Source organism: Oncorhynchus gorbuscha, linkage group LG10 (genome assembly GCF_021184085.1).
Source record: "Oncorhynchus gorbuscha isolate QuinsamMale2020 ecotype Even-year linkage group LG10, OgorEven_v1.0, whole genome shotgun sequence".
In the NCBI taxonomy this organism is placed as follows: Eukaryota; Metazoa; Chordata; class Actinopteri; order Salmoniformes; family Salmonidae; genus Oncorhynchus; species Oncorhynchus gorbuscha.
The window spans coordinates 97,293,850-97,311,701 of NC_060182.1; the positions used below are offsets into that span (position 1 = coordinate 97,293,850).

Consider the following 17,852-nt stretch of genomic DNA (forward strand, 5'->3'; position numbering starts at 1 on the left):
ATGGTAAGAGACCAGTGATGTCCTTCCTCTTCCTCTCTCTGTAGTTATGGTAAGAGACCAGTGATGCTCTTCCTCTCTCTGTAGTTATGATAAGAGACCAGTGATGTCCTTCCTCTCTCTGTAGTTATGGTAAGAGACCAGTGATGCCCTTCCTCTTCCTCTCTCTGTAGTTATGGTAAGAGACCAGTGATGTCCTTCCTCTTCCTCTCTCTGTAGTTATGGTAAGAGACCAGTGATGTCCTTCCTCTTGTCTGTAGTTATGGTAAGAGACCAGTGATGTCCTTCCTCTTCCTCTCTCTGTAGTTATGGTAAGAGACCAGTGATGTCCTTCCTCTTCCTCTCTCTGTAGTTATGGTAAGAGACCAGTGATGTCCTTCCTCTTCCTCTCTGTAGTTATGGTAAGAGACCAGTGATGTCCTTCCTCTTCCTCTCTCTGTAGTTATGTAAGACCAGTGAAAATCCTGTAGTTATGGTCCTGAGACCAGTGATGCCTTCCTCTTCCTCTCTCTGTAGTTATGGTAAGAGACCAGTGATGTCCTTCCTCTTCCTCTCTCTGTAGTTATGGTAAGAGACCAGTGATGTCCTTCCTCTTCCTCTCTCTGTAGTTATGGTAAGAGACCAGTGATGTCCTTCCTCTTCCTCTCTCTGTAGTTATGGTAAGAGACCAGTGATGTCCTTCCTCTTCCTCTCTCTGTAGTTATGATAAGAGACCAGTGATGTCCTTCCTCTCTCTGTAGTTATGGTAAGAGACCAGTGATGTCCTTCCTCTTCCTCTCTCTGTAGTTATGGTAAGAGACCAGTGATGCCCCTCTTCCTCTCTCTGTAGTTATGGTAAGACCAGTGATGCCCTTCCTCTCTCTGTAGTTATGATAAGAGACCCAGTGATGTCCTTCCTCTCTCTGTAGTTATGGTAAGAGACCAGTGATGTCCTTCCTCTTCCTCTCTCTGTAGTTATGGTAAGAGACCAGTGATGCCTTCCTCTTCCTCTCTGTAGTTATGGTAAGAGACCAGTGATGTCCTTCCTCTTCCTCTCTCTGTAGTTATGGTAAGAGACCAGTGATGTCCTGTCCTCTTCCTCTCTCTGTAGTTATGGTAAGAGACCAGTGATGCCCTTCCTCTTCCTCTCTCTGTAGTTATGGTAAGAGACCAGTGATGTCCTTCCTCTTCCTCTCTCTGTAGTTATGGTAAGAGACCAGTGATGTCCTTCCTCTCTCTGTAGTTATGGTAAGAGACCAGTGATGTCCTTCCTCTTCCTCTCTCTGTAGTTATGGTAAGAGACCAGTGATGTCCTTCCTCTTCCTCTCTCTGTAGTTATGGTAAGAGACCAGTGATGCCCTTCCTCTTCCTCTCTCTGTAGTTATGGTAAGAGACCAGTGATGCTCTTCCTCTCTCTGTAGTTATGGTAAGAGACCAGTGATGTCCTTCCTCTTCCTCTCTCTGTAGTTATGGTAAGAGACCAGTGATGTCCTTCCTCTTCCTCTCTCTGTAGTTATGGTAAGAGACCAGTGATGCCCTTCCTCTTCCTCTCTCTGTAGTTATGGTAAGAGACCAGTGATGTCCTTCCTCTTCCTCTCTCTGTAGTTATGGTAAGAGACCAGTGATGTCCTTCCTCTTCCTCTCTCTGTAGTTATGGTAAGAGACCAGTGATGCTCTTCCTCTCTCTGTAGTTATGGTAAGAGACCAGTGATGCCCTTCCTCTCTCTGTAGTTATGGTAAGAGACCAGTGATGTCCTTCCTCTTCCTCTCTCTGTAGTTATGGTAAGAGACCAGTGATGCCCTTCCTCTTCCTCTCTCTGTAGTTATGGTAAGAGACCAGTGATGTCCTTCCTCTTCCTCTCTCTGTAGTTATGGTAAGAGACCAGTGATGTCCTTCCTCTCTCTCGCTCTGTGTCTATAGGAGTTTATGGTGATGACCTCTTTCTCTCCGTCTCCGTTCTCTCTCTCTGCCTTTATCTTCTCTCTCTGTCCTCTTTCTCTCTCTTCCTCTCTCTGTCTCTCTCTCTCTCTGCCTCTTCTCTCTCTTCCTCTCTCTCTCTCTCCCTCTCTTTCTCTCTCTTCCTCTCTCTCTCTCTCCCTCTCTTTCTCTACACCTCTCTCTCTACCTCTCCTGTCCTGTCTCTCACCTCTCCTCTCTCTACCTCTCTCTAGTCCCTCTCCTCTACTCTCTACTACCTCTCTCTACACTCTCTTCCCCTCTCTCTCCCTCTCTTTCTCTCTCTCTACCTCTCTCTTCCTCTCTTTCTCTCTACCTCTCTCTCTCTCCCTCTCTTTCCTCTACTCTCTCTCTCTCTCTCCTCTCCTCTCTCTCCTCTCCTCTCTCTCTCTCTCTCTACCTCTCCTCTCTCTCTCTACCTCTCTCTCTCTCTCTCTCTCTCTACCTCTCTCTCTCCCTGTAGGAGTCTATGGAAACACTTCAGAGGTCTCAGTATGTGTCTGGTCCTGCTGGTGTTTCCAGGATACATGGCATATAAAATCTCCCAGTTCTTCCACATGGACTTCTGGCTCCTCATCCTGGTCTCCAGCTGCATGCTCACCTCTCTGCAGGTAAGACTCACATAACTGTAGGAGTCATCTCTTAACAGGCTCCTTTTCTCTGAAGTAAACCGCATTTTTCTCAGTTTAGAAATGAATGCTAGACTTGTTGTTGTTGTTGTTGGCTGGTCTCCCAGGTGACAGGTACCTTGCTGATCTACTCCCTCTTCATGGTTGAGCTGTCCTGTAGCGACCCTATAGACAGCCTGGATGAGATCATCTATTGGGTCAATGCAGGTAACACAAAATACCTGTCCTGTAGTCCCCTGTCCTGTACACTCCTGTCCTGTAGTCCCCTGTCCTGTACTGTCCTGTCCTGTATCCACCTGTCCTGTACCCTCCTGTCCTGTACCCTCCAGTACTTACTTGTCCTGTGCTCTCCTGTCCTGTACTGTCCTGTCGACACCTGTCCTGTACTCTCCTGTCCTGTAGTCACCTGTCCTGTACCCTCCTGTCCTGTACACTCCTGTACTTACCTGTCCTGTAGTCACCTGTCCTGTACCCTCCTGTACTTACCTGTCCTGTAGTCACCTGTCCTGTACCCTCCTGTCCTGTACACTCCTGTCCTGTCCTGTGCTCTCCTGTCCTGTAGTCACCTGTCCTGTACTCTCCTGTCCTGTACCCTCCTGTCCTGTACCCTCCTGTCCTGTACTCTCCTGTCCTGTACCCTCCTGTACTTACCTGTCCTGTAGTCACCTGTCCTGTACCCTCCTGTCCTGTACCCTCCTGTCCTGTACACTCCTGTCCTGTCCTGTACTCTCCTGTCCTGTACTGTCCTGTCCTGTAGTCACCTGTCCTGTACTCTCCTGTCCTGTAGTCACCTGTCCTGTACCCTCCTGTACTTACCTGTCATGTAGTCACCTGTCCTGTACTCTCCTGTCCTGTACCCTCCTGTCCTGTACACTCCTGTCCTGTAAACTCCTGTCCTGTAGTCACCTGTCCTGTACTCTCCTGTCCTGTAAACTCCTGTCCTGTAAACTCCTGTCCTGTAAACTCCTGTCCTGTAGTCACCTGTCCTGTACTCTCCTGTACTCACCTGTCATGTAGTCACCTGTCCTGTAGTCACCTGTCCTGTACTCTCCTGTCCTGTACTCTCCTGTCCTGTACTCTCCTGTCCTGTAAACTCCTGTCCTGTAGTCACCTGTCCTGTCCTGTACTCTCCTGTCCTGTAGTCACCTGTCCTGTACTCTCCTGTCCTGTACTGTCCTGTCCTGTACTCTCCTGTCCTGTACCCTCCTGTACTTACCTGTCCTGTACTTACCTGTCCTGTACCCTCCTGTCCTGTACCCTCCTGTCCTGTACCCTCCTGTCCTGTACCCTCCTGTCCTGTACACTCCTGTCCTGTACACTCCTGTCCTGTAAACTCCTGTCCTGTAAACTCCTGTCCTGTACCCTCCTGTCCTGTAAGTCACCTGTCCTGTAGTCACCTGTCCTGTAGTCACCTGTCCTGTACCCTCCTGTACTTACCTGTCATGTAGTCACCTGTCCTGTACTCTCCTGTCCTGTACCCTCCTGTCCTGTACACTCCTGTCCTGTAGTCACCTGTCCTGTAGTCACTTGTCCTGTAGTCTCCTGTCCTGTACACTCCTGTCCTGTAATCTCCTGTCCTGTAAACTCCTGTCCTGTACACTCCTGTCCTGTAGTGACCTGTCCTGTAGTCACCTGTCCTGTACTCTCCTGTACTTACCTGTCATGTAGTCACCTTTCCTGTAGTCACCTGTCCTGGAGTCACCTGTCCTGTACTCTCCTGTCCTGTACTCTCCTGTCCTGTACTCTCCTGTCCTGTAGTCACCTGTCCTGTACTCTCCTGTCCTGTAAACACCTGTCCTGTCCTGTACTCTCCTGTCCTGTAGTCACCTGTCCTGTCCTGTACTCTCCTGTCCTGTACTCTCCTGTCCTGTACTCTCCTGTCCTGTACTCTCCTGTCCTGTACTCTCCTGTCCTGTACCCTCCTGTACTTACCTGTCCTGTACTTACCTGTCCTGTACTGTCCTGTCCTGTACTGTCCTGTCCTGTACCCTCCTGTCCTGTACCCTCCTGTCCTGTACACTCCTGTCCTGTAGTCTCCTGTCCTGTACTCTCCTGTCCTGTACCCTCCTGTACTTACCTGTCCTGTACTTACCTGTCCTGTACTCACCTGTCCTGTACCCTCCTGTACTTACCTGTCCTGTACTTACCTGTCCTGTACTTACCTGTCCTGTACTTACCTGTCCTGTACTTACCTGTCCTGTAGTCTCCTGTCCTGTAGTCTCCTGTCCTGTAGTCTCCTGTCCTGTAGTCTCCTGTCCTGTACTCTCCTGTCCTTACCTGTCCTGTACTTACCTGTCCTGTACTTACCTGTCCTGTACACACCTGTCCTGTACCCTCCTGTACTCACCTGTCCTGTACTCTCCTGTCCTGTACTCTCCTGTCCTGTACTCTCCTGTCCTGTACTCTCCTGTCCTGTACTCTCCTGTCCTGTACCCTCCTGTACTTACCTGTCCTGTACTTACCTGTCCTGTACTTACCTGTCCTGTACTCACCTGTCCTGTACCCTCCTGCCCTGTACCCTCCTGTACTTACCTGTCCTGTACACTCCTGTCCTGTACCCTCCTGTCCTGTACACTCCTGTCCTGTAGTCTCCTGTCCTGTACTCTCCTGTCCTGTACCCTCCTGTACTTACCTGTCCTGTACTTACCTGTCCTGTACTTACCTGTCCTGTACTTACCTGTCCTGTACCCACCTGTACTTACCTGTCCTATAGTGTCCTGTCCTGTACTCTCCTGTACTTACCTGTCCTATAGTGTCCTGTAGTGTCCTGTAGTGTCCGGTCCTGTACTCTCCTGTACTTACCTGTCCTATAGTGCCCTGTAGTGTCCTGTCCTGTACTCTCCTGTACTTACCTGTCCTATAGTGTCCTGTCCTGTATCCTCCTGTACTTACCTGTCCTATAGTGTCCTGTCCTGTACCTTCCTGTACTTACCTGTCCTATAGTGTCCTGTCCTGTATCCTCCTGTACTTACCTGTCCTATAGTGTCCTGTCCTGTACCTTCCTGTACTTACCTGTCCTATAGTGTCCTGTCCTGTACTTACCTGTCCTATAGTGTCCTGTCCTGTAGTGTCCTGTCATGTTGTACCTGTCCTAACACTTGTCTTTGTTATACTAGCTCTGACTTTGCTAATAGCTGCCTTATTGTGGAAAGTTTGACTTACTGTGACTGAGATGTGGTTGTTGTACCGAGCTACAGTATGTAAAGGCCCTCTGGGTAAGAGAGTCTGCAAAATGACTCAAATGTGACTCCCAGTCAGCCGCGTGCTGGAGTTCGTTGTGGCTCTCTGCGTGGTGGCCTACGGGACCTGGGAATCTCTGTTTGGGGAGTGGAGCTGGATGGGTGCCTCAGTTATCATTATACACTGCTACTTCAACGTGTGGCTCAGAGCCCAGACCGGCTGGAGGAGCTTCCTGCTTAGACAGGAAGCAGCCAAGAAGATCAACTCCCTCCCCCGGGCCACGGCCAATCAGCTGCAGCAACACAACGACGTTTGTGCCATTTGCTTCCAGGTCAGTCAGTCATCAAACGCTGTATGATGTGTCCTACATGTCAACCCTATTCTCTATATGGGCCCTGGTCAAAAGTAGTGCCACATGTATGGGTCTACCACATGTATGGGTCTACCACATGTATGGGTCTACCACATGTATGGGTCTACCACATGTATGGGCCTACCACATGGATGGGTCTACCACATGGATGGGTCTACCACATGTACGGGTCTACCACATGTACGGGTCTACCACATGTACGGGTCTACCACATGTATGGGTCTACCACATGTATGGGTCTACCACATGTATGGGTCTACCACATGTATGGGTCTACCACATGTATGGGCCTACCACATGGATGGGTCTACCACATGTACGGGTCTACCACATGTACGGGTCTACCACATGTATGGGTCTACCACATGTATGGGTCTACCACATGTATGGGTCTACCACATGTATGGGTCTACCACATGTATGGGTCTACCACATGTATGGGTCTGCCACATGTATGGGTCTGCCACATGTATGGGTCTGCCACATGTATGGGTCTGCCACATGTATGGGTCTACCACATGTATGGGTCTACCACATGTATGGGTCTACCACATGTATGGGTCTACCACATGGATGGGTCTACCACATGGATGGGTCTACCACATGTACGGGCCTACCACATGTACGGGTCTACCACATGTACGGGTCTACCACATGTACGGGTCTACCACATGTACGGGCCTACCACATGTACGGGCCTACCACATGTACGGGCCTACCACATGTACGGGTGTACCCCAGTAAGCACGGCCGATGTCTTTTGGACGTATTTTTGTTGGTGTTTTACCAAAGGTCGGCCTAACACATAGATAGACATTCCTAAAATGTATTTTCAGTCAACACTGTAGGCTGTACCTCAGAAAGCACGGGCCGACTACACTTGATTTCTACGTCGAATTCCATGTCTATGTTTGGTTGCGATTTTGTCTGGTCGGGAACCAGCCTTGATTTGCCTCAAACATAGACTTCTATAAATTACGTCGTTTCAACTTTCATTCAGAACCAAAAATGAACCTGATTCCCAACGTCCGGAAAATACGTATTTTAGACGTCTTTTTTTTTTTTTTGTCTTATCTGGGGCAGCAGAACAGCCCTGGTTCAGAGAGTTGGTTAAAGAGGTTTCTATTAGAGCTTGGCGAGGGTTTTGAGCTTGGTTAGGGGCAGCAGAACAGCCCTGGTTCAGAGAGTTGGTTAAAGAGGTTTCTATTAGAGCTTGGAGAGGGTTTTGAGCTTGGTTAGGGGCAGCAGAACAGCCCTGGTTCAGAGAGTTGGTTAAAGAGGTTTCTATTAGAGCTTGGAGAGGGTTTTGAGCTTGGTTAGGGGCAGCAGAACAGCCCTGGTTCAGAGAGTTGGTTAAAGAGGTTTCTATTAGAGCTTGGAGAGGGTTTTGAGCTTGGTTAGGGGCAGCAGAACAGCCCTGGTTCAGAGAGTTGGTTAAAGAGGTTTCTATTAGAGCTTGGAGAGGGTTTTGAGCTTGGTTAGGGGCAGCAGAACAGCCCTGGTTCAGAGAGTTGGTTAAAGAGGTTTCTATTAGAGCTTGGAGAGGGTTTTGAGCTTGGTTAGGGGCAGCAGAACAGCCCTGGTTCAGAGAGTTGGTTAAAGAGGTTTCTATTAGAGCTTGGAGAGGGTTTTGAGCTTGGTTAGGGGCAGCAGAACAGCCCTGGTTCAGAGAGTTGGTTAAAGAGGTTTCTATTAGAGCTTGGAGAGGGTCTTGAGCTTGGTTAGGGGCAGCAGAACAGCCCTGGTTCAGAGAGTTGGTTAAAGAGGTTTCTATTAGAGCTTGGAGAGGGTTTTGAGCTTGGTTAGGGGCAGCAGAACAGCCCTGGTTCAGAGAGTTGGTTAAAGAGGTTTCTATTAGAGCTTGGCGAGGGTTTTGAGCTTGGTTAGGGGCAGCAGAACAGCCCTGGTTCAGAGAGTTGGTTAAAGAGGTTTCTATTAGAGCTTGGAGAGGGTTTTGAGCTTGGTTAGGGGCAGCAGAACAGCCCTGGTTCAGAGAGTTGGTTAAAGAGGTTTCTATTAGAGCTTGGAGAGGGTTTTGAGCTTGGTTAGGGGCAGCAGAACAGCCCTGGTTCAGAGAGTTGGTTAAAGAGGTTTCTATTAGAGCTTGGAGAGGGTTTTGAGCTTGGTTAGGGGCAGCAGAACAGCCCTGGTTCAGAGAGTTGGTTAAAGAGGTTTCTATTAGAGCTTGGAGAGGGTTTTGAGCTTGGTTAGTTCTTGTTCGTTCATTAGAGTAATAAACACATCTCTCCCTCTGCAGGAAATGAGCTCAGCCGTGCTGACGTACTGCGGACATTTTTTCCATGGAAACTGCCTGCGTAAGTGGCTCTACGTCCAGGAGACTTGCCCCATGTGCCACCAGGCCGTCCGCCCCACCCCGCCAGCCCCAGCCCACGCGGCAGGAGACTTCCAGGCTGCTCCTCTGCCCTCTAGAGGTACTGGACCAGGCCAGGTAGAGGAGAGGAGACTCTCCAGAGATCAGACGCCAGGCAGGGACCAGCCCCCAGCTAACCTGCCGTCCCCAGGCTCCCCAGATCAGCAGGAAGGGACAGAGAGCCTGGGAGAGGGAACCAGTGGTTCAGATAGAGAGGACAGAACGGGACGCCCACTTAGGAAACCTGTCCAGGATCTCCACTTCAGCTCCACTGGGGACTTTGTAGGCTTTGTCAGGCCACGCTCTTCTGGGGGTAGTCCTCGTCCAGGGAAGCAGAACCTGGAGCCTTGGGATGGAGCTCATCCTACCAACAGGTACAACGGTGAAGGGGTTGACTACACCATCAAAGGACTGTTGGTGCAATCTGCTCCCAAAGAGCAGAATGGCAGAGTATTGACTAGAGTGAATGGGGCTAGAGAGAACTGCCGGACTGAGAACAACCTTGTAGGAGAAAACCAATGTGGACCTATGTCAGGGACAACGACCAGAAAGACCTCAAGGTCTAAGAGTGTGAGCGGGATAGGAGACGTCACGCAACAGATCCCTGAACACAGGGGACGACCACGGTCACACACTCTAGATGGTGGACATGCACAGCAGGATGAAAGCCAATCAGAACTGGACACGCCCTGGGATGTTAAATCTACCCGGCGACAGAGATCTAGGCTACGCAGTAGTTCTACTAACACCAGAACAGAGGAGGAGGGACTCCGTCACACCAGAACAGAGGAGGAGGAGGGACTCCGTCACACCAGAACAGAGGAGGAGGAGGGACTCCGTCACAACAGAACAGAGGAGGAGGGACTCCTTCACAACAGAACAGAGGAGGAGGAGGGACTCCGTCACAACAAAACAGAGGAGGAGGAGGGACTCCGTCACAACAGAACAGAGGAGGAGGAGGGACTCCGTCACACCAGAACAGAGGAGGAGGGACTCCGTCACACCAGAACAGAGGAGGAGGAGGGACTCCGTCACACCAGAACAGAGGAGGAGGGACTCCGTCACACCAGAACAGAGGAGGAGGAGGGACTCCGTCACACAGAACAGAGGAGGAGGGACTCCTTCACAACAGAACAGAGGAGGAGGAGGGACTCCGTCACAACAAAACAGAGGAGGAGGAGGGACTCCGTCACAACAGAACAGAGGAGGAGGAGGGACTCCGTCACACAGAACAGAGGAGGAGGAGGGACTCCGTCACAACAGAACAGAGGAGGAGGAGGGACTCCGTCACAACAGAACAGAGGAGGAGGAGGGACTCCGTCACAACAGAACAGAGGAGGAGGAGGGACTCCGTCACACCAGAACAGAGGAGGAGGAGGGACTCCGTCAGAACAGAGGAGGAGGAGGGACTCCGTCACAACAGAACAGAGGAGGAGGAGGGACTCCGTCACACCAGAACAGAGGAGGAGGAGGGACTCCGTCACACCAGAACAGAGGAGGAGGAGGGACTCCGTCACAACAGAACAGAGGAGGAGGAGGGACTCCGTCACAACAGAACAGAGGAGGAGGAGGGACTCCGTCACAACAGAACAGAGGAGGAGGAGGGACTCCGTCACAACAGAACGGAGGAGGAGGAGGGACTCCGTCACACCAGAACGGAGGAGGAGGAGGGACTCCGTCACACCAGAACAGAGGAGGAGGGACTCCGTCACACCAGAACAGAGGAGGAGGAGGGACTCCGTCACACCAGAACAGAGGAGGAGGAGGGACTCCTTCACAACAGAACAGAGGAGGAGGGACTCCGTCACACCAGAACAGAGGAGGAGGAGGGACTCCTTCACAACAGAACAGAGGAGGAGGGACTCCGTCACAACAGAACAGAGGAGGAGGAGGGACTCCTTCACAACAGAACAGAGGAGGAGGAGGGACTCCGTCACAACAGAACAGAGGAGGGACTCCGTCACAACAGTACCTTGGCGAAGTGGTGAAGTCCACTGAAAATCCCCACAATGCTTTGTTTTTGTGAAACAACGTTGGAAAACGAATGTCCTACCTTTCAGCTGGCAGTCTGATAATACATGTGTTTATTTAGTTATTTAATTAATGGTGTGTGTACTGGATTGGATTTAGGGGCAAACATGTCAAACCCAAGATAAGAAATGATATCTATGAAATGCACAATTATAGATTAAGGCTGGGCGGTATACTGTATGGGTCAATGATGAATAAGATTTTCAAATGTTTTTTAAAAAATTAAGTGGAAAAATATTAATTTTGAAACACTTTTGTCTGTTCCCTATGCATAATTCAGTGTTTGTCGCCCCAAAAAAATCACATTTTGACTGTTAAAACTTACCTCCTAAAAAAAAGAATAATAATTTGGGGAGAATAAAAATTAAAATATTAAAATATTTTGACCATTATTTAAAGCAAAGAAGAGTAAAACATGTATATGTTTCATGGTCTCAAGTATTCAACATCAAAGAAGTAAAACAGTAAAACCCTCATGTTGAATGATTGGCAACGACAACTTCTCTAGACAAATGAAAACCATATCAAATTTATGTATTTTTCTCTTATAGACTGAGCGTCTGCATTTCTGATACAAAATAATGCTGTTTTTTAACATTAAAAACACTGGTTGAGCCAAATGATTTATTTCACGGTGTCATTACTATCTCTCGCTGTCTCTTTCCCTCTCACTCAAACACACAGTGTTTTTTTACTCAACAACAATGATGCCTTTAATGCTTAATCAATTACCAAAACTGTGACTCAAATGATTGCCATGCCGAAACATTTTATCATGAACATGGCAATGAACTTCTAAAATCAGGATATAAATTATACATTGTGAGGAATTTTTAAGTGTTAAGAATCATTTTTAATACATAAATAGTAAAGTTATTGAAATCCAGTAAGACGTTCAAGCATCATATCAATTACAAATGGAATAAGATGGCCCCGACAGATATGGAACCTCTGCTACTATCTCCTAAGCCCCGACAGATATGGAACCTCTGCTACTATCTCCTAAGCCCCGACAGATATGGAACCTCTACTACTATCTCCTAAGCCCCGACAGATATGGAACCTCTGCTACTATCTCCTAGGCCCCGACAGATATGGAACCTCTACTACTATCTCCTAAGCCCCGACAGATATGGAACCTCTACTACTATCTCCTAAGCCCCGACAGATATGGAACCTCTACTACTATCTCCTAAGCCCTGACAGATATGGAAGCTCTGCTACTATCTCCTAAGACATGACCGATATGGAAGCTCTGCTACTATCTCCTAGGCCCCGACAGATATGGAAGCTCTGCTACTATCTCCTAGGCCCCGACAGATATGGAACCTCTGCTACTATCTCCTAGGCCCCGACAGATATGGAACCTCTGCTACTATCTCCTAAGACATGACCGATATGGAAGCTCTGCTACTATCTCCTAAGACATGACAGACATGGAAGCTCTGCTACTATCTCCTAAGACATGACCGATATGGAAGCTCTGCTACTATCTCCTGACAGACATGGAAGCTCTGCTACTATCTCCTAAGACATGACAGACATGGAAGCTCTGCTACTATCTCCTAAGCCCCGAAAGACATGGAACCTCTACTACTATCTCCTAAGCCCCGACAGACATGGAAGCTCTGCTACTATCTCCTAAGCCCCGACAGATATGGAACCTCTACTACTATCTCCTAAGACATGACCGATATAGCAACTCTGCTACTATCTCCTAAGCCCCGACAGATATGGAACCTCTACTACTATCTCCTAAGCCCCGACAGACATGGAACCTCTACTACTATCTCCTAAGCCCCGACAGACATGGAACCTCTACTACTATCTCCTAAGCCCCGACAGACATGGAACCTCTACTACTATCTCCTAAGACATGACCGATATAGCAGCTCTGCTACTATCTCCTAAGCCCCGACAGATATGGAACCTCTACTACTATCTCCTAAGCCCCGACAGACATGGAACCTCTACTACTATCTCCTAAGCCCCGACAGATATGGAAGCTCTGCTACTATCTCCTAGGCCCCGACAGATATGGAAGCTCTGCTACTATCTCCTAAGACATGACCGATATGGAACCTCTACTACTATCTCCTAAGACATGACCGATATGGAACCTCTACTACTATCTCCTAAGACATGACCGATATGGAAGCTCTGCTACTATCTCCTAGGCCCCGACAGATATGGAAGCTCTGCTACTATCTCCTAGGCCCCGACAGATATGGAAGCTCTGCTACTATCTCCTAAGACATGACCGATATGGAACCTCTACTACTATCTCCTAAGACATGACCGATATTGAAGCTCTGCTACTATCTCCTAGGCCCCGACAGATATGGAAGCTCTGCTACTATCTCCTAAGACATGACCGATATGGAAGCTCTGCTACTATCTCCTAAGACATGACCGATATGGAAGCTCTGCTACTATCTCCTAGGCCCCGACAGATATGGAAGCTCTGCTTCGATCTCCTAAGACATGACCGATATGGAAGCTCTGCTACTACATTACATTACATATTTAAGTCATTTAGCAGACGCTCTTATCCAGAGCGACTTACAAATTGGTGCATTCACCTTATGACATCCAGTGGAACAGTCACTTTACAATAGTGCATCTAAATCTTAAAGGGGGGGGGTGAGAAGGATTACTTATCCTATCCTAGGTATTCCTTAAAGAGGTGGGGTTTCAGGTGTCTCCGGAAGGTGGTGATTGACTCCGCTGTCCTGGCGTCGTGAGGGAGTTTGTTCCACCATTGGGGGTCAGAGCAGCGAACAGTTTTGACTGGGCTACTATCTCCTAAGACATGACCGATATGGAATCTCTGCTTCTATCTCCTAAGACATGACCGATATGGAATCTCTGCTTCTATCTCCTAAGACATGACCGATATGGAAGCTCTGCTTCTATCTCCTAAGACATGACCGATATGGAACCTCTACTACTATCTCCTAAGCCCCTACAGACATGGAACCTCTACTACTATCTCCTAAGCCCCGACAGATATGGAAGCTCTGCTACTATCTCCTAGGCCCCGACAGATATGGAAGCTCTGCTACTATCTCCTAAGACATGACCGATATGGAACCTCTACTACTATCTCCTAAGACATGACTGATATGGAAGCTCTGCTACTATCTCCTAGGCCCCGAAAGATATGGAAGCTCTGCTACTATCTCCTAAGACATGACAGTTATGGAAGCTCTGCTACTATCTCCTAAGACATGACCGATATGGAATCTCTGCTTCTATCTCCTAAGACATGACCGATATGGAATCTCTGCTACTATCTCCTAAGACATGACCGATATGGAATCTCTGCTTCTATCTCCTAAGACATGACCGATATGGAGCTCTGCTTCGATCTCCTAAGACATGACCGATATGGAAGCTCTGCTACTACATTACATTACATATTTAAGTCATTTAGCAGACGCTCTTATCCAGAGCGACTTACAAATTGGTGCATTCACCTTATGACATCCAGTGGAACAGTCACTTTACAATAGTGCATCTAAATCTTAAAGGGGGGGGGTGAGAAGGATTACTTATCCTATCCTAGGTATTCCTTAAAGAGGTGGGGTTTCAGGTGTCTCCGGAAGGTGGTGATTGACTCCGCTGTCCTGGCGTCGTGTAGGAGTTTGTTCCACCATTGGGGGGCCAGAGCAGCGAACAGTTTTGACTGGGCTACTATCTCCTAAGACATGACCGATATGGAATCTCTGCTTCTATCTCCTAAGACATGACCGATATGGAATCTCTGCTTCTATCTCCTAAGACATGACAGACATGGAAGCTCTGCTACTATCTCCTAAGACATGACCGATATGGAAGCTCTGCTACTATCTCCTAAGACATGACAGATATGACAGCTCTGCTACTATCTCCTAAGACATGACCGATATGGAAGCTCTGCTTCTATCTCCTAAGACATGACCGATATGGAAGCTCTGCTTCTATCTCCTAAGACATGACCGATATGGAAGCTCTGCTACTATCTCCTAAGACATGACAGTTATGGAAGCTCTGCTTCTATCTCCTAAGACATGACCGATATGGAACCTCTACTACTATCTCCTAAGACATGACCGATATAGCAGCTCTGCTACTATCTCCTAAGCCCCGACAGACATGGAACCTCTACTACTATCTCCTAAGACATGACCGATATGGAAGCTCTGCTTCTATCTCCTAAGACATGACAGATATGGAAGCTCTGCTTCTATCTCCTAAGACATGACCGATATGGCAGCTCTGCTTCTATCTCCTGGATGGCAGGATGCCTTTCAGTTGGAGACTGAGCAGTTGCCATACCAAACAGTGATGCAACCAGTCATGCTCTCGATGGTGCATCTGAAGAACCTTTTGAGGATCTAAGGACCCATGCCAAATCTTTTTAGGTTCCTGAGGGGGAATAGGTTTTGTCGTGCCCTCTTCACGGGTGTGTTTGGACCATGATAGTTTGTTGGTGATGTGGACACCAAGAAACTTGAAACTCTCAACCTGCTCCACTACAGCCCCGTCGATGTGAATGGGTGCGTGCTCGGTCCTCCTTTTTCCTGTAGTCCACAATCATCTCCTTTGTCTTGATCACGTTGAGAGATAGGTTGTTGTCCTGGCACCACACGGCCAGGTCTCTGACCTCCTCCCTATTGGCTGTCTCATCGTTGTCGGTGACCACTGTTGTGTCATCAGCTAACTTAATGATGGTGTTGGAGTCGTGCCTGACCATGCAGTCATGAGTGAACAGGGAGTACAGGAGGGGACTGAGCCTGCATGTTTCAGTGTTACTTGCCTTGAATAGGTTTTGATTATGTTTTACTGGTAATGGGAACACGCGTAAATGCCAACAAAATAACTTTTTGGTCATTGTGGTGTGTGTGTAAGCTTTTATTTAACTAGGCAAGTCAGTTAAGAACAAATTCTTCTTTACAATTGACGGCCTACACCGGCCGAAACCTGGACGACGCTGGGCCAATTGTGCACCGCCCTATGGGACTCCCAGTCATGGCTGGATGTGATAGAGCCTGGATTCGAACCAGGGACTGTAGTGACGCCTCTTGCACTGAGATGCAGTGCCTTAGACCGCTGCGCCTGTGTGTGCATGTGTGTTAACTATTCAACTGTACTAGAATGCTTAAAAGCTTTTAGCTTTTTTTTTTAGCTAAAATTTTAAATTATCGTTGTTTTTTGGGGGGGGGCAACAAATATTGGATATCGGTATCGGACAAAAATGTCCTTTCGGTTCGTCCCTAGTATGTACGTACGGTCACTGCGGGGACGACGTCCTCGATGCTCTTATTGATGAAGCCAGTGACTGATGTGGTGTACTCCTCAATGCCATCGGAGGAATCCCAGAACATATTCCAGTCTGTGCTAGCAAAACTATCCTGTAGTTTAGCATCTGCTTCATCTGACCACTTTCTTATTGATCAAGTCACTGGTGCTTTCTGCTAAAGCAGGTTGCAACAGCTACCGTGGGGTGCGTGAGTATGGGACTATGCTGAGTGTCATTATTGTAACTCTTATAACGTTTACACGTCTTTATTTGACGTTTATCTTTTTTGACACGCAAAGACCCAAACGGAGTTCGATAAATCCTTGTAAGCAGGAATCATGAGGATAGAATTATGGTCAGATTTGCCAAATGGAGGGAGAGCTTTGTATGCGTCTCTGGGTGTGGGAGTGAAGGTGGTCTAGAGTTTTTTTTTTCCCCCTCTGGTTGCACATTTAACATGCTGGTAGAGATTTGGTAGTGCGGTCTTAGTGCCAGCATCGGTCTGGTAGAGATTTGGTAGTGCGGTCTTAGTGCCAGCATCGGTCTGATAGAGATTTGGTAGTGCGGTCTTAGTGCCAGCATCGGTCTGATAGAGATTTGGTAGTGCGGTCTTAGTGCCAGCATCGGTCTGATAGAGATTTGGTAGTGCGGTCTTAGTGCCAGCATCGGTCTGATAGAGATTTGGTAGTGCGGTCTTAGTGCCAGCATCGGTCTGATAGAGATTTGGTAGTGCGGTCTTAGTGCCAGCATCGGTCTGATAGAGATTTGGTAGTGCCAGCATCGGTCTGTGATGGTATGTAGACAGCTACGAAAAAAATACAGGTGAAAACTCTCGAGGTAGATAGTGTGGTCTACAGCTTATCATGAGATACTCTACCTCAGGCGAGCAAAACCCTGAGACTTCTAGAGATATGGTGCACCAGCTGTTGTTTACAAATATACATAACGGATGTGAAATGGCTAGCTTAGTTAGCGGTGGTTCGTGCTAAATAGCGTCACTTGAAGTAGTAGTTCCCCTTGCTCTACTCTGCTTTTGTGGAGCAATGGGTAACGATGCTTTGTGGGGTGACTGTTGTTGACGTGTGCAGAGGGTCCCTGGTTCGCGCCCCGGGTAGGGGCGAGGGGACGGTCTATACTGTTACATACACATAGCCCGCTACTCTTTGTCTTACCAGAGGCCACTGTTGTATCCTGCCGATACAGTTTGCCACTAGCGATGCTAAACACCCTTAGGGACACTCTTGCCAAGCTGGGCAGGATGTGTCCTTTCTTTTATTTTTCTTTGTTCTGTAGGTAGACCTAAAGGATTTTCTGTAAAAGAATCCTATCAAAACAGAAAGCTCATTGAAAGAATATGCCCATTGGGCCTAAAGCAATGATGGGTCTTCTATGGTATAGATAATAGAATGAAAATGAAGAAACGTTAAGCGATTATGATTTTTATTTTTTTATTTTGTATATACTTTGCTACAATGATAGGTTTAGCTAGCTACCCACCTCATTACTTTCTGTTAGTATGTACACGGGGCGGCAGGGTAGCCTAGTGGTTAGAGCGTTGGACTAGTAACCGGAAGGTTGCAAGTTCAAATCCCCGAGTTGACAAGGTACAAATCTGTCGTTCTGCCCCTGAACAGGCAGTTAACCCACTGTTCATTGAAAATAAGAATTTGTTCTTAACTGGCTTGCCTAGTAAAATTTAAAAAAACACCACAATGATTGTAGACACGATGCCACCACACTCCCTCTGTTTGGTCGTCCTCATCTTTGTAAGTCATCTTGATTTTCCACCTGTGTGTTTTATCAGCTTCTTTATGAAAATATTTAGCATAGTAAATGACAGTAGCTAAAGCAAAGGGCTATTAGCAGCACTCAAGTAGACTACAGATGCATGCTGGAGTGGGCGTGCCCTGAGTTCGTTTAGTGGGCGTGCCCTGAGTTCGTTTAGTGGGCGTGCCCTGAGTTCGTGTAGTGGGCGTGCCCTGAGTTCGTTTAGTGGGCGTGCCCTGAGTTCGTTTAGTGGGCGTGCCCTGAGTTCGTTTAGTGGGCGTGCC

General features: G+C 48.1%; 1 protein-coding gene across 1 annotated transcript in view; it reads left to right on the forward strand.

Moving 5' to 3' along the window:
* The window catches only part of zmp:0000000662 (RING finger protein 145), a 45,704-nt gene extending 28,606 nt beyond the window's left edge, over positions 1-17,098 (forward strand). The window contains exons 9-13 of the mRNA XM_046367753.1: positions 2,397-2,544; positions 2,670-2,769; positions 5,817-6,073; positions 8,373-9,361; positions 17,095-17,098. Of these exons, the coding sequence (XP_046223709.1) occupies positions 2,397-2,544; positions 2,670-2,769; positions 5,817-6,073; positions 8,373-9,361; positions 17,095-17,098 (1,498 nt within the window). The remainder of the gene's footprint in view (positions 1-2,396; positions 2,545-2,669; positions 2,770-5,816; positions 6,074-8,372; positions 9,362-17,094) is intronic.
* The last annotated feature ends 754 nt before the right edge of the window (positions 17,099-17,852 follow it).